General features: G+C 41.8%; 1 protein-coding gene across 1 annotated transcript in view; it reads right to left on the bottom strand.

Annotated features, from left to right (window-relative positions):
* SLC30A10 (solute carrier family 30 member 10) overlaps positions 1–13,977 on the bottom strand; it is a 38,424-nt gene extending 24,447 nt beyond the window's left edge. Inside the window, exon 1 of the mRNA XM_045876093.2 lies at positions 13,269–13,977. Within this exon, the coding sequence (XP_045732049.1) occupies positions 13,269–13,716 (448 nt within the window). The 5' untranslated portion in view covers positions 13,717–13,977. The remainder of the gene's footprint in view (positions 1–13,268) is intronic.
* Positions 13,978–16,496: the final 2,519 nt, after the last annotated feature.

The raw sequence follows: 16,496 nt of genomic DNA, 5'->3' as shown, positions 1-16,496 counted from the left end.
CGATGTCTGCAGAAGCATAAAGTAGGAGAAGGAGCAATAGGATCATCTGCACACATTCAAGACAGCTTCAGCTCAGACATCTGCTAAGCCCGACGCTCAGGCGGGATCAAACGTGGAGTGAGGGAGAAGCTTCCTCAGAGAGCAGGATTCCCAGGCCTAAGTGGTTCTGGAGCTAAAGGCAGTGGCAAGAATCCCTGAGAATTCCCTCAGAGAAAGTTCCATCGAATAAAGCCTGCTCACAGGAGAGTGAGTGTAAACAGAGCACAGGAGCTCAAGATGGAAATGGAATCCAAAATGTTCCTTTGTCCCTCCCTCCCTCCCTCCCTCCCTCCTCCTTCCTTCCTTCCTTCCTTCCTTCCTTCCTTCCTTCCTTCCTTCCTTCCTTCCTTCCTTCCTTCGTCTTTCCTCCCTCCCTCCCTACCTCTCTCCCTCCCTCCTCCCTTCCTCTCTCCCCTCTCTTTCTCTGTCTCTCTCTTACACACACACACACACACACACACACACACGCACGCACGCACTGATTGGGAAAGAAAAATGCCACAAATAAAATATGGAGCCTAGGATGTCATTGCTGCAAATTTCTAAATTCTATGAGCAGGCAGCAATATTTTAAATGTCACTCTCTGGGAGAAGATGCAGTGTGTTTACCAGATGTGGAAAACTTGGTACATAATTAACTTCTTGTTACCACTGGAGCTAAGTATGCAGGTCTGGGTCCTGGCCAGTCTGGCTCCATCTTGCTGGCATTGTAGAGAGGCAGAAAACCAGAGGACGCCCTCTGTCTGCTGTTCTGTTCCCGACAGCCTTGAGGCTCTGCTAGTCCTTCCAAGTGGTAACGAGGGTCTGACTTATTCTAAGTGCTGAGTCCTTTTTTTTTTAATTTTTTTTGGTTTGTTCTTTGGTTTTTATTTTTATTTTAGAGAAAGAGAGAGAGAACGAGCACGTGCTTAGTGGAGGAGCAGAAGGAGAGAGAAAATCTTAAGCAGACTCCCCACTGAGTGCAGAACCCAATGCAGGGCTCGAGCTCACAACCCTGAGATCATGACCTGAGCTGAAATCAAGAGTCAGATGCTTAACCGACTGAGCCAGCCAGGCACTCCTAGGTGCTGAGTTCTGGGAACCTACATCCATCTATATTAAGGGCTCTAACTCTGGGTTACCATTATCTTTGAACTCTTCAAAAAGTGTGACAGGAAATTAAGATAATACCCAGGGGCCAAAAATGAAGTGAAACTCAAAATCCAACAAGATGAGCTGAAGCCAGAATCTGACTTAGGGATATCTTTCTGATAAAGACAAATGTTCCAGCCTTGGATTTTAATAGCCACGTAGACACAGATGGCATAAGAGACAAAACTTAGATCCATGCAAAGGGGGACGTTGGATCAGAGAGCCCCTCAAAGAGAAATCCCTTGGTGAAAGGTTGAAGCGAAACAAAACCATCAAACAAACAAAACCTCACTGCCACAAAGGAGACAGTAAAGAAACTGCATGTTTCAGCCCTGGTTATGGGGGAAGAGGAAAAACTCTCCCACAGGAAGTTGAAACTATACTATGGCTTCATGTGGGAATGCCGTCTAAATTTACATTACCTATGTTGTAATGTAACAACAACAAGAAGAGCTCTCAAGCAAAGAATGGTTTTATGTGTTCACAGGCTGGTAATACCCTCAGGTACCCGACAAAAACAAACGCATATCTTGCATGGCAGAATGTACTTAAAGTCTATTCCTCAAAGAATTCCCTCAGAGAAAGTTCCATTGAATATGAGTTCAATGCTAAAAAATCATGAAACACATAAAACCAGAGAAGGGAAGCCACCTTGAGAGAAGCAGCAAAAATAATAAATAGCAGGGGCTCCTTGGTGGCTCAGTAGGTAGAGAGTCTGACTTAATTTCAGCTCAGGTCGTGATCTCAGGGTCGTGAAATTCAGCCCCTCGTCAGGCTCCACGCTCAGCCAGGAGTCTGCTTGAGAATCTCACTCTCTCCCTCTGCCCCTCCCCCACTCTCTCTCTCTCTAAAAAAAGTAAATAAATCTTTTAAAAATTTAAAAAAATAATAATTAATAGCAAAATCAGACATGTAAAAGTTGCCGATGTTGAAACAACAGCTATAGAACATAAACTAAGTATATTTAATATACAGGAATAAAGGAAGATGTGGAAAGTGTGAGTAGAGATCAAAGCAACATAAATGAAAAATAGCTAAAATTAAGAACTCAGTAGAAGGTGCCCCTGCTCCTCCTAGCTGGAGTGTTATCAGTGAAGGCCTGACAGGGAGCCTGACCTCTCACTCCTGCCCAGTATCAACAGAGGCCAAGTGGGAATGTGGACTTCTACTCCCAGCTTTTTTTTTTTTTTTTAAGATTTTATTTATTTATTTGACAGAGAGTGAGTGAGAGCAGGAACACAAGCAGGGGGAGTGGGAGAGGGAGAAGCAGGCTTCCCACCGAGCAACAAGCCTGATGCAGGGCTCAATCCCAGGACCCTGGGACCACGACCCAAGCCGAAGGCAGACGCTTAACGACTGAGCCACCCAGGCGCCCCCCCACTCCCATCTTACAATGACAAGCAAGACCCCTTCCACAAGCACAGTGTCAGAGAAGTTCTGCTCAAACAAAAAATGTCGATAAGATCCACAGTCTCCTACGACCCCAAATGTCCAGAACTCAACTGAAAATATTTCATTATACCAAAACCCAAGGAAATTTCTGCTTGAATGAAAAATAATACCAATGCTTGGATGACACAGATGTTAGGAGGAGCTGAGAGGATTTTAAAGTAGCCATCATAAAAATACTTCAGCAAGCAATTACGAATATACTTGAAATAAATGAAAAAATAGTGTCAACAAAGAGAGAAGAACTAAATGGAAATTTTAAAACTGAAAAATACAATAACCAAAGAAAAAAAAACCACACACACACACAAAAAAACCTCAGTGGAGGGGGCTGACAGCAGAGTGGAGAAGACAAAGGAAAAAATCAGCTAACCTGAAGATAGAATAATAGAAAGTACCCTATCTGAACAACAGAGAGAAAGGAGGGGCAAGTTGAACAGGAGCCTCTGGGTTGGTGCTGGCAAAATGGCGCACCCAATGAGGGCATGGAAGCTCTGTATGCCTTCGCCCATACCTTGCCTGGGGCAGTTCTTCCATTTGGCTGTTCCTAAGTGTATCCTTTATAATGAATGGGTAAGAAACTGAGAAAACAAAAGACAAATCACAATGACTCCAGTCTGTGTGCATCTGCTGAAGAGTATGGTCGCCTGCTGGATGAAAACGTGGGATCCAAGTGCGATGGCATTGGTGTGAGTGCAAAGGCTAGCAAAGGTAATGCCCGTCCCCAGCAGCTCAGACAAGAGGCTGATTGGGAATACTGGCGGCACCACAGAGATGTGAAAAGTATTAAGAAAAAAGAAACACTTCAAAAAGGAGAGGCTGAAAACCACTCAAAAAACTAAAAAGCAAAGAAAAGGAATGTTTCCAAAATAAGTTAAGGATTAAAATTCTACTTACTCCTAAAAAAAGGATGAGCAGGGTCTCAGGGACGAGTGTGACTAAAACAGCTATAAATGGGGGAACATAGGGGCGCCTGAGTGGCTCAGTTGGTTAAGTGTCTGACTTGGTTTCAGCTCAGGCGATGATCTCAGGGTTGTGAGGTCGAGCCCCATGTTGGGTTCTATGCTGGGCGTGGAGCCTGCTTAAGATTCTGACTCTCCCTTTCCCTCTGCCCCTCCTCCCTCCTCTAAAAATAACAATAATAAAAAATAAATGGGCGAAGATAATGGAACATAAAGGGAGGTAAGTCTTCTACACTTCACTCAAACTGGTAAAATACTGACACAGTATTGACACACGTGGATGAATTAGGTGTGTGTCATGCAATGATTAGAGTAGCCACTCACAAAGCTATGCCAAGATATACTCAAAAACTCAAAAAAAATAGGACAATCAAAATTGAATTCTAAAAAATGTTCAAGGAAGACAGGAAAAGGAAAACAGAGAAATGAAAAACAGAAGGAATGAACAGAAAATAAAAACGAAATGGTTAAGCCTTCACCTCCAATAATTGCACTGAATGTAAATGGTATAAATATAACAATTCGAAGGCATACAATTGGCAGAATGGCTTAAAAAAATCTGACTACATCCATACCATGGAATGGTACTCAGCAATACAAAGAAACCAACTACCGATACACACAACTTGGATGATCTTAAGGGCATTATACTAAAGAAAAAAGCCAATTTTAAAGGTCACATATGTATGATTCTATTTTTACATAACATTTTTGAAATTATAATAAAGATGAAAACAGATGAGTGGTTTTGAGGGCATAGAGACAGGGAGTGAGGGTAGGGACAATGGGTATGACTATAAAAACATGGCAAGAGGGATAGCTTTTTGGTGATGTAATAGCTCTGTATCGTGATTTTGGTGGTGATTACATAAATCTACACATGTGGCAAAGTGGCACAGAGCTTTACACACACATTGAACCAGTATCAGTTTCTGAAAAAGTGAAGGCAGATCTGAAGAACTGCCTAGACTATCTAGAATGTAACATGGAACAACATAAAGGGGAAAATATGAAAAACAGTGTACAAAATATGGAGGACAGAATGAGAAGATCTGATATTATCTAACTAGTGTTGCAGGAGGAGAAAATAGAAGGAACAGGGGAGAGGCAAAACTAGAAGAAATGGTATTGGAAAATCTGGAATTTATAAAAGATACAAATGCTTAGATTTGGGAAGCACAATAATTCCCAGGTGGGATAAATAAAAAGAAATTTATGTAGGGAAATTGTAGCAAAACTGAAGAAAACGAAAGATGAAGAGATCTTTTTTTAAAAGATGTATTTATTTTAGGGGTGCCTGGGTGGCTCAGTCGTTAAGCGTCTGCCTTCAGCTCGGGTCATGATCCCAGGGTCCTGGGATCGAGTCCGCATCGGGCTCCCTGCTCTGCGGGAAGCCTGCTTCTCCCTCTCCCACTCCCCCTGCTTGTGTTCCCTCTCTCGCTGTGTCTCTCTCTGTCAAATAAATAAAATCTTTAAAAATAAATAAATAAATAAATAAATAAAAGATGTATTTATTTTAGAGAAAGAGAGAGTGAGAGAGTTTGTGTGTGTATGTGTGTGTGTGTGAGTGGGGGGAGGGGCAGAGAGAAGCTCCCTGCTCAGTTGGGAGCTGGACACCCAACTGACTGAACCACCCAGGCATTCCCCCTCTTTTTTTTTTTTTTAAAGATTTTATTTATTTATTTGAGAGAGAGTGAGAGAGAGCGAGAGAGAGCACAAGCAGGGGAGGGGCAGAGGGACAAGCAGACTCCCCGCTGTGTAGGGAGCCTGATGTGAGGCTCAATCCCAGGATCTGGAGATCATGACCTGAGCCAAAGTGAGATGCTTAACTGACTAAACCACCCAGGCGCCCCTACAAAGACAAAGAGATCTTTAAAAGGTGGAGTACATGGAAGTCTTGGTGCCAAACTTACCCAACATGGACATCCTGAAGAATGACATTCATCCCAGTGGAAAACAACCCAAGCTAAAACTACTGGAGGAACCCTGGCTCTATCAGACAGAGAAGACACTCAAACTGAGATTGAGCTCAAAGTGAACAAGACTGGGGGTTCTGTGGTTTCATTTTGACACACCTTTGGTCTGTCCTCTAAATTAATAATCAGACCCTTTGATTTCTCTGGATAGGAACGCATCAGGTCAAACATATCTAATTTGGGTTTTAATTGTTCTCTCCTAATTTGGTATTGTGAGGGGATTCACATTTAAATTGAGGGCATTTTTATATTGCTGACATTGAATTATTAAAATATCTTGATCCTATCATTTCATGTCACTGCGTAATTTCTAGTGAGCAATACTGACCACCTGTGGTCTCAGGGTTGATTTCCCTGATACACTTACAGTTCTAATCCATTTCAGTCCCTAGGGGGTATCAAAATTGCCAAGCACTGGTCCCAAGAAGAATACCCAAAGGAAACAGTGGTTGGTATTGGGAGCCCAAGCCTTCAGAAAGTGGGCAACTCTGTCCTGTTAACTGTTCCTCTAGTCCCGAAAGGAGAGCCACAAGGGAAGGATACACGAAGCAGCAGAGGGTAAAGGGAAGATCTCTGTTCCTGCTTGTCTCGTGTTTCCATGAGGGGCCCACTAGGGCGGCCTCTGCCTGACCCCCTTCATCCCCGCTCCAACTTTCAGGTAAGAAGTCACTCCTGGAGTGGGAAGGTCTTCTCTCACTGGTGGGTTTAGTTGAAGGAATGGAAGAAGCCTGGTTCTGCCCCTCCTGGGCTTTACCCTTCCAACAGCCTGCCCTCAGAGGATGTACACTCTCTCTGTTTTGGGGCCCACTTCTGCTCCCCCAGTTGTTGAGCTCTGCTTCTAAGATGAAGGGCAAGTTTACTGCTGAGCCTATTGTGACATTCAAGGTACATTCTCCAATCCAGCCTTTATCAGGAACTAGGCTACTCTTTTTATTGTTACCTGACTATCTTGGATCCCTTAGTCCTCACTTAGCTCTAGACTCAAGGTGGAAGTTATTTATTGGTCCCATAATGTCCCAACAATGTCCTCAGTTGACTCTAGGCACCAGCTATAAAACTGTTGTTAGTTCCGTTCTATCCAGTCCTACCAAATCTCAAGGCAGTTTCTTCAGGCAAAGAATTCTACAGAAAACAGGTGGCCCATCCAGACAGTGCCTCCTTCAACCTGACCTTTCTGCTGCTCTCCTCTAAGGAACCAACCTCGACTTCTCATTGGCCTGAGTTAAGGATCATCTTTTTCCTATTGCCTATTGGGCTGATACATTTTTAGTGTTGTCCCAGCAGATAAAGAACAAGAGAACAGGGGCGCCTGGGTGGCTCAGTCGGTTTAGCGTCTGCCTTTGGCTCAGGTCATGATACCAGTGTCCTGGGATCGAGCGCCGCATCGGGCTCCTTGCTTGGCAGGGAGCCTGCTTCTCCCTCTGCCTGCCACTCCCCCTGCTTGTGCTCTCTCTCCCTCTGACAAATAAATAAATAAAATCTTTGAAAAAACAAAAAAGAACAAGAGCACAGATATACTTCATTGAAAATTACTTCCCTCAAAATTTTGTCAAGACACCTTCTCAGAGGTAGACAAAAAATATCAGGACATGGACTTTGGAAGATATTTCTAAGAAAATGGAATCACTAGATTTATTGCCACTTACAAAAAATGATGGCCTATCATACTCATCAGAGACACTGATACATAATGTTTTATAAAAACCACATTGACTATTGTCTCTATCGGAAGACCGAGGCAGAGGAGAAAAATAATAAATATATTCTTTATATCTTGTAAGGATCTGGCCAAAAGAAAACCAAAATAATAAGCTTACTTTCAGCCCACCTTCTTGGAAAATGAAGGCTCTTGGTAAGAAAAATGGGAATGTCACTACTTGCTAGACAGAACTATAGGGAAATGTTTAAAAGGCAAATCACCTTATGGCAGGATAGAGATACGGAAATGCAAAGTCCTGGTTCTAGCATCAACTTTGGGTTAACCTTAAAACCTTTGGTGCTTCAGTTTCTGTGTTTGCAACTTGGAAATATGAGCTTCATTTGTATTATTTTAATGAGTGACATAGTCTGATGTTAATACCATTATAACAGTTGAAATATATAATTTTTAACAGTTGAAAAATATAAGCAATGCCCTTCTACAAAGGTTACCTTGAGCACTGAAAGACAAGGAAGATAATGTTTATAAGAATCCTTTGAAAAATCATGCATGATGAAGGTATTATTTATCAAAAGAAAAGCATATCAATTCTTGAAAATCGGTGTAATGATACATGAGATGAGGCTTAAAGTGGTTACGTATCTTCTCCATTAGTCCCAGGAAATGAGGGAAGAAGTTCCAGAGCCTGTATTTTCCGGTTACTTGTCCCTGCAGCTCCTGGTTCACCCCACTAAGGATGCTGCTAACCGGTCATCAGCAAGATACATGTTTTGTGTGGTTTTCCAGGACTAGAGATGGACCTGTATTGATCAAATGTATAACTAAAAGCAAACAATGATGAGGGTTGGCCAGGGATAAGGTGGGCTGCCAGTCGTGGGTATGGAGTAGAGCAAGGGACTTGTCTGCAGAGGGGGTCTTCCTCATATTTCATTCATTCCTTGTCCCTTCAGCCCTTAGACAATCACTACTAACCACCACCACCAGGTGCTACGTTGAGCAGTTCACACACACACTGTAATTTCATCCTCACAACACCCTTATGAGACAGATCCTACCTACCCATTTTACAGATGGAGAAACTGAGGTTTAGAAAGTTTGAGTAATTTTCTGGAGGTCACTAAGCTACTGGAATTGGGATTTGCTTTATGGTGTATTCATTGGCACTTTTTGACATGCTATTTTGTGATTATTGCCAAGCGATTTTCCACGGTTTTTCTTTTCTTGGTGAAGCAGAATAGGGCCTTTAAGGGCCTAGACTCAACCTTGTCATTTCTTTGTAACTCTACCGTGAACTACCTATGTAACTGTGGATCTGACTCTCAGCCTCTGTTTTCTTGTCTGTAAATGAAAATAAGCAAATATTGTCTCATAATACACACGATTCTCCAATTCAATGCAATACATTTTAATTCTTTCATAAAACAAACAGTTCTCCAAATGTATGCCCACTGTGCTGGGACTATTGTCTGTACACTTTCCAAGTGCCTGACATCCCACAGATGTCAATAAACACTTGGTTTTCATTAAAATTTAACCCAGATATCAGTCAGAGCAGCCTCTGTATGTTAGAAGAAGATGGCTGAGAACAAGGAGCTGGTTTATCCTCTTTTTTTTCTTCAGTTGAATTTGACTTCACAAATGTGAAATAGCTCCTATGTTTCAATCTTCATTTAATCTTTCTTATTCCCTCCCTAGAACTGACCCAGAGCCCTGTCACTGGGCAACCAGAAGGGGCAGGGGCTCCCCAAGGCGCCGCGAGCAGACGGAAAGAGATGTGAGGGAGTACGTGAGGAACCTACCGTGGGACAGACACTGTGAGCTGTGATGGGCGTGTGTTTACTTACCACTGAACCCTCATGTGAAGTTAATTGTTCAAAACCCGAGAGAGTGCTTGGAAAACAACGGTGTCAGATATGGACAAATGGCAAAGTACCAGCTTCGGGAATTAAGCATGATTCTTAAAATTATATAATAATTATTGCAAATTCCCCATTATTCCAATCCTGCCTCTGAACGATTAGTGTGAAAAGCTATGTTCGTTTGGGCGGTTTCTGCCCCCTTCGTGACTGCATGGTATTTGCTACTGGGAGAGAGGAAGCAGATTTCCTCTTGTCCCTCCTAAAACTCTCAGAGCCTTGCTTACTTTGCTAGTCTCTGGATCGAATTTACTCTACAAGGAAAGGAAACTTGATTTGCTTTCAGGGTCTACAGGACTGTCCAGGTGAAAGGTTCCCATCAGGCTAGAGTCCTGAGTCCTAACTAGTACTGACTAGTTTAGACCAGGAGCTGATGAGAGCAACCAATTAGCACTGTGTTAAAACCTTCAGCAACCGGGAATTTTGTGGATTACTGTGCTCACTGCCTATAGCAATTTGGTTGGAGAAACATAATGCCACAGAGGTGGTGAGAAAGAGGGGGACAAGGACAGGGAGGGTGGAAGGAGGAGGGGGAGGGAGAGAGAAAGAGAGAAAAGGAGAGAGAGAAAATGAACACAACTTGGACTCAAAAACAATTCAAGTAAATTCAAAGGAAAGGCATTTTGTAAAAAAATAAAATATAATAAAATAAAAAGCAGATATTTCAGATATAAATTTGTCACCTATACATTATATAAATGGCAAGCCTAATCTAGCCCAGAAAGGACTGCACAAAATTGCCTCTGGTTTAAAATAAAGGCCAATGTACATAAAGGTATCTATCTGTTCAAGTTTTGGGCAAGGGCATAGAGAGTTCTATTCATTTTATTTTAAAGAAAACTCAATCCTGAGAAATAACCAAAAATAAAATACAGACATAAAAGACAAAGTGAAAGTCAAGGAAAATCAAGTAAACAAGGAGTAGGAAAAAAACATAAACAAAGCACATTTAGTTCCTAAGTTTAGAGAAAGAAAATCCTTGGTGTCACATATCTCCTGGGATCAGAATCTACATGTTGTTTTAACCCCCTGCCATTTCTGCAAACACACACGTAGCCATCCACATTTCAGACCTCCCCTCTTGTTTGTTTTTTCTTTCATGCTTGAGATTTTTACTTTTTTCATTTTGCCTTTTACTTTAGCCAAAACAACCTGCCTCCCCTATCATTTTTCATGTTAGGGCTGGACTCATGCCGGCCAGGGATTGACCCAGAACTTCCAGGCTCCTTCATCTCAGCTGAATCTTCTACACATTCCTTTCTCGCAGAGTTTTTTTCTTCTGTTTGTTTGTTTGTTTGTTTAATTTCTGGCTCCATCTGTCTGATTCTCCAATTTCTCTTAGTCCATGAATCCCAGGGATGCTTTAAGACTTAGCTGTATAGACAGTCTATTCTGTTCATATTTAATTTAAAGTTAGTGGTCTTATTTTTTACTTTCTTATAATGTCAAACATCAGATGTAACTGGTGTCAATTCCCACATCAGACAGATCAAGCAGAATGAGTTAAAGATCCACAGAACCAGGAGAGACTGAAGGCTTGCTAAGTAAACACTCTCTGGCCACAGATCCCACAGAAACAGTGATGGGTTATCTTGGTTTTGATCACTAAACCAGGAGGTACCACAGAGCTACAAGTTAGGGTTCTAGACACATAGAAATTCTTTATCCTAATAAATTAGGATATAATAATTATCCATTAGGTCAAATCTTCTAAAGTCAAGAGTCATTTTCTCTTTCATATTGTATACCTCCTGGTATCAATTAATATGTATGGGTTAATCACATTTCTTCTTGAAACAGAAGACAGTTAAAATTACGTTAATGTCAGTGTATGAGATTCATCCAAAAGCTTACTTTAAACTTATTTAAGTGATGGGAAAGTTATCAAAATGTAGGTTTTAGTAAAAGTGCTGAATCCTAACTCAAGATATAATGTAATAGAAGCTAAGTAGCGATGCTAAAATTACTTGGAGGTTTAAACATTCTGAAATTTCTAATAGAATAATGCAGTACCAAAAGCTACCAAAATAAAGTGAACATAGATTATGGATCTTATTGGCTGTATGTGTACAAACATACACTACACTTGGTTAAAGTAGCAAACTATATAGCATCCGACCCTTTAAAAGAAAGTAGATATTCTGGAATTAAGGCAATAGAAACTGATATGGTCAGGGTGAAATATTTGTCTTAAGCCTCTTTTGTCATCTTAGCATGAACAGAGACATTGGAAAGCACCACTTCCCGAACAAGACTTGAACTAAGACCTATCTGATAATTCAATTTATAAAAATAAAATTATAGTTGTCTATCAATTTTCACACTGGTCAAAGAATCAAACCCTTTACCTAAATTTCCTTTGCTATATGCAGGTGTGTATCACGCCTGAAACATTATGGGAAGTTCAGTGATGGCAACAGTCCATTAATCATTTGCTAGAAATCCACTTCCTTGCCTTGAAATTATACTTAGCGATAAGAAATAAACAGTTGTCTTATATCGAATATGTGGATTTTATAATCTGGAATCTCAAGTAATAATCTCTACATGATGACTGATGGAAACAAGGTTTAGGGTCTCAAGTTAATTCATTACTGTCTTTTTCAAAGATGAGGCTTTCACGGATTCATTAAAACAAATAAAGATATAGGTTCTAGTTTCTTCTTTGTTCCCTTTTATAGTTAATACATACTATAGATGCTCTCATAACATACATTCTACCAACAGGAAAATGTAGATGGAGATTGGATCAGGGACTGGACTCAACTGACATAATTTACACTGGTAGAAAAGACAGGAGGAATACAATGAAAAATGCAACCTTAGAGCCAAGGCTCCCAGGCTTAGTAGCAGAACACCCCTACTAGTGAGAGGAAACTCATCAGCATCAAATAAGGGATATCTTGAAATTTCTTAGACTCCGGATGAGCAATTAGAATTCAGTGCTACTGGATTATTACATAATTCAAAGTCTTGCATGTTGGTTTTTTAAAAAACAACAGTTACTCTTTACCAAGTGCCTGTCAAGTGCTGAACATGCAGGATCTCACTTAGCCCTTCCTACCTCCGTATTACCTGTGGGCAGACAGGCTAGGTGAGCTAACTCTAATGCTGCCCTGTGGTAGAGCCGTGATTTGAACCTGGTCTGCTCATGTGATGGGGCTAGAAATTTCTCTCTTCTGCAAGAAGCTTTTTATATATATTTAATTCCTATTGTGGCCATAAAGAAACATGTTTCCATCTCCTAATTTATCTTATGAATTTATTGCTTTAGATTTATTGTTCTCATCCAAGATTTAACTCCATCTTTTTTTTTTTTTAAGATTTTATTTATTTTTTAGAGAGCGAGAGAGAAACAGCATGAGAGGGGCAAGGGTCAGAGGGAGAAGCAGGCTCCCCACTGAGCCGGGAGCCCGATGTGGGACTCGATCCCAGGACCCCGGGATCATGACCTGAGCCGAAGGCAGATGCTTAACCATCTGAGCCACCCAGGCGCCCTTAACTCCATCTTTTGACAGATGACCCAGTACCCACCTTGGTACCCACCTTAAGTCCCACCTAAAGGTTCACGTGTAAATAGTTTTCCTTTTTCTCAAATAGGATGGATGCATACAGTGAATAAGTACAAATAGTTCCATCTTAAAAAGAACTAAGGTCACTAGATCATCTCCTTTATTTTTTCTGTTTTACATAAATTCTTCCAATATATATTCCTAAGAGTTTATCAGCCTAGCCACTTGTTTGACACTTTGCTTGATATCAGGTGGTTAGGTAGATTAGTACTTTTTTGAACGTATTTTATGGGAACACTAAAATATTATTTTTAAATTCAAACACAGCCATGTCGCATCTGGCCCCTAATTAAATGAGACTGTTTTCAATATCCACTTCCTTTCAAATGGCTCCCTTCGTACCTGCTCAGTACCTTTACTCCCTCTCTACCTCTCTGAACACTTTTCATTCCTGGTGACTAAAACTTAAAAAAGACCACCCCCCACCCAAGGTGAAAGCAGCCCGCTGCCCCACCAGCTCACAAGGAACGGTGGACTGGAGGCAATTCCTTTGAGAAGGATCTCCTGGAAAGTCACGGACGAGAGGCCCACCAAATCTGCTAGCACATCTGAGGACTATTTACCTGTTCCGGCGTCCCCCAGGGGCCTGTGTGTTGAGCAGAAGCAACAGTCCAAGATGACATAGTTCAGGACATTGAAGAACAGCCCGATAATTCCAGCACTGAGAACCAGCACGGGCTCCTCCGTCTTCTGGGGATCAATATACCTTTTGACAGCTTCAACCAGGATGCTGAACATCAGAGCCACGGCAAAAATGGAGTTTCCCAATGCTCCCACCACATCTGCCCGGAGAAACCCAAAAGTGCTCTTCCTGTGCTGTTTTATGCTGCTGGCCCTCACGCCAAACAGAGCTATGATCATGGACACCAAGTGGGAGAGGACAGCGAAGGCATCGGAGGCCAAAGAGAGGGAATTGCCTATGTGGGCGATCACTAGCTCCACCACAAAGAGGAGGATGCTCACGATGCACATGAGGATTAATCGGAAGCTTCTTCCCGAGTATCGCCCCATGGCGCCCAGCTCTCGGGCCGTTCCTTGCCCTCTCCCGGGAAGGCTGAGCTGTGAGGGGAGCAAGCTACAGATTTAGTTGTTATGACTCCTGGATACTCTCCCCTTCAGACTTTCAGCACTTGTCATATTTGGAAATCACCTTTTATAGGCTGCTATAAAGCTATAAAACAGTTTAAAGGGCAATTAAGCAAGAGATGTCACGTGAGCTGGGACTTATGGAAATTGAAGACACCAGCTTCAGATGCAGACTCAAGGGGAGTTTGTTTGTTTATTGTGTGTTTCATTACAAAAGCCAAGAGCCTCTGTGTCTTTGAATCATGTAGAAGCCCATCCGTGGCTTCGGCCTCTCCAGTCTCAGTGTGTACGATAACTACTCTGGTGAGATGAGCCATTTGACGTGAACATCATGTCTTGTCTACCCAGTGGGTAAATATTTTGAATTCTGTTAAGTGCATGGAACAGGGAACATTTCTAGGGGTCACTAATCCACTGATCAGAGCTACAATAAGTAAAAGCCAAAGATGAAGCTAGGGTGATTTTTCTACCGCCTTGTCCGTTGATCTGGAATAAACAAGAACCCTACTTCCAAACATTCTCCATAAAGAAGACAAGAAAAACAGTCCTCATGTTCAGAAAAGATAAAGCACCTTTAAGCTGAAGGAGTTAACGACATAACTCCAGTTAGTTTCAGGAAGAAAGCCAAATTATAGTAAGTTGATTTAGCTGATGCAAGGAATTTTTTTTTGTTTTTAATCTTATCATCTGTCACTTATAAACCATAAAGATTTACCAGGTCCCGAATATCTAAAACAGTAGCGGCCTCTATTGTTTTGAGTAGACTGCCTACAGTCAATCCTTTGCAGAGATACAGACTGAAATTACTATACCCAATCTTTTCTGAATTTAAAGTCTGACTGTGAGGGTTAATTTTAAGTGTCAAGGTAACTGGGCCACCAGGTGCTCAAGACATTTGGTCAAACATCATTCTGAGTGCTGCTGTGAGGGTGTTTTTTGGAGGAGACTGATATTTGAGGCGGTAGACTGGGTACAGCAGATTGCTCTCCCTGATGAGGATAAGCCTCATCCTTTCCGTTGAAGGCCCAAACAGAGCAAAATGGCTGACCCTCCTGTAAGAAAGAATTGCTCCTGCTGGCTGCTTCCAAGCTAGGGCACTGGCTTTCTCCTGCCTTCAGGCTTACACCAAAATATCAGTTCTTCCTGGGTCGCCAGCTTGTGGCCTTTTGGACGAGAACGACACCATTGACTCTCCCGGTTCTCGGGCTTGCTGACTCACCTTGCAGATCTTGGGACTTCTCAGCCTCCATTATCGCATGAGCCAATTCCTTATAATAAATATTTCTGTTTATATACACATCCTATTGGTTTTATTCATCTGGAGAACCCTAATATACTGCCTTTAACTAAAACCTGACAATTTCCATGCAGCCCTTATAATTTCCTCAGCATCTCAGAAATGATCTCCCATTCAGCTGATGTTGTAAAGTGAGACTTCTAATACAACCAGATGGTGCAAATCACTGCACTCAGACTATCCCACTCATCCATCCATGCAACAAATACTAAGTTCCTACATGTCAGACATGGTCCTAGACTCTGAGGAGACAGCAGTGAATAAAAGAGAGAAAAATCTGCCCTCATGAAGCTTACATTCTAGTGTGGGAGAGAGAGAATTAACAAATTATTCATGAATGTATTGAATGTCCGATGGTAATAAGAATTATGGACACGAATGAAGCAGAGAAGAGGGGTATAGTGTTGACATAGAAGTGGGGGTGTTATTTTAAATAAAGTGGTCAGGGAAGAATTGACTGACATGTCCCTGAGTACAGATCTGAAGGAGGTAAGAAACTGAGCCCCGGAGACACCTGAAAGAAGTTCTTTCTGGGCAGAGGAAGCAGTGAGCATGGGAAGTTAAAGGAGCAGCTAAGTTGCTCAGCCTGGTTGGAGAGGAGTGACTGAGGGAAACAGGTTATGAGGTCTGAGAGGGCGATGGTGGGAGGGGGACAATCACGCGGGGTCCTGAGAGGGGAGAGCAGAATGACAAGATCTAATTTACATCTTAAAAGACTCTTTGGATCCTGTGTTGAGACTACATGAGAGTAGGGGCACCAAGTCAATTGCAATGATCTAAACAAAAGACTGGTGACTTCGACCAGGTGGGAAGAGGGAACTTCCAGGCAAAACCGGGCACATAATGCACGGGCTTCAGTATGAAATGAAAGTGCAAGACCTTTTGTTGAAAAATTATTAAGAAATTTTAAACGGTGTAGTCACTATGAGAAACAGTATGCCAGTCCCGGGAAAAATTATAAATAGAATTGCTGTCTGATCCAGTAATTCTACTTCCTAGTATATATCCAAAAGAATTGAATGCAGGGTCTCAAGGAGATATTTGCACCCCCATGTTCATAGCAGCACTATTCCCAATAGCCAAGCAGGGGAAGCAACCCAAGTGTCCATTGACAGATGGAAGGATAAGCAAAACGTGGTATGTGTGTGTATGTGTATACGTATATATGTGTACATACAATGGAATATTATTCCTTAAAAAGGAAGGGAATTCTGACACATGCTACTACAGGACACTATGCGACATGAAATAAGCAGGCACAAGAAGACGAATATTCTATGATTCCACTTACATGAACTATTTATCTAAAGTAGTCAAATTCATAGAAGCAGAAAGTTAGAATGGTAGTTGCAGGGGGCTGAGGGGAAGGGGACATTGTTTAATGAGTATAGCTTCAATTTGGCAAGAT

Source organism: Mirounga angustirostris, unplaced genomic scaffold, assembly GCF_029215605.1.
Source record: "Mirounga angustirostris isolate CCGP_5_RB_7025 unplaced genomic scaffold, mMirAng1.0.hap1 SCAF_6, whole genome shotgun sequence".
Taxonomy (NCBI): Eukaryota; Metazoa; Chordata; class Mammalia; order Carnivora; family Phocidae; genus Mirounga; species Mirounga angustirostris.
Note: the sequence above shows the minus strand (reverse complement) of the source record. Positions and strands in the feature narration are given on the sequence as shown.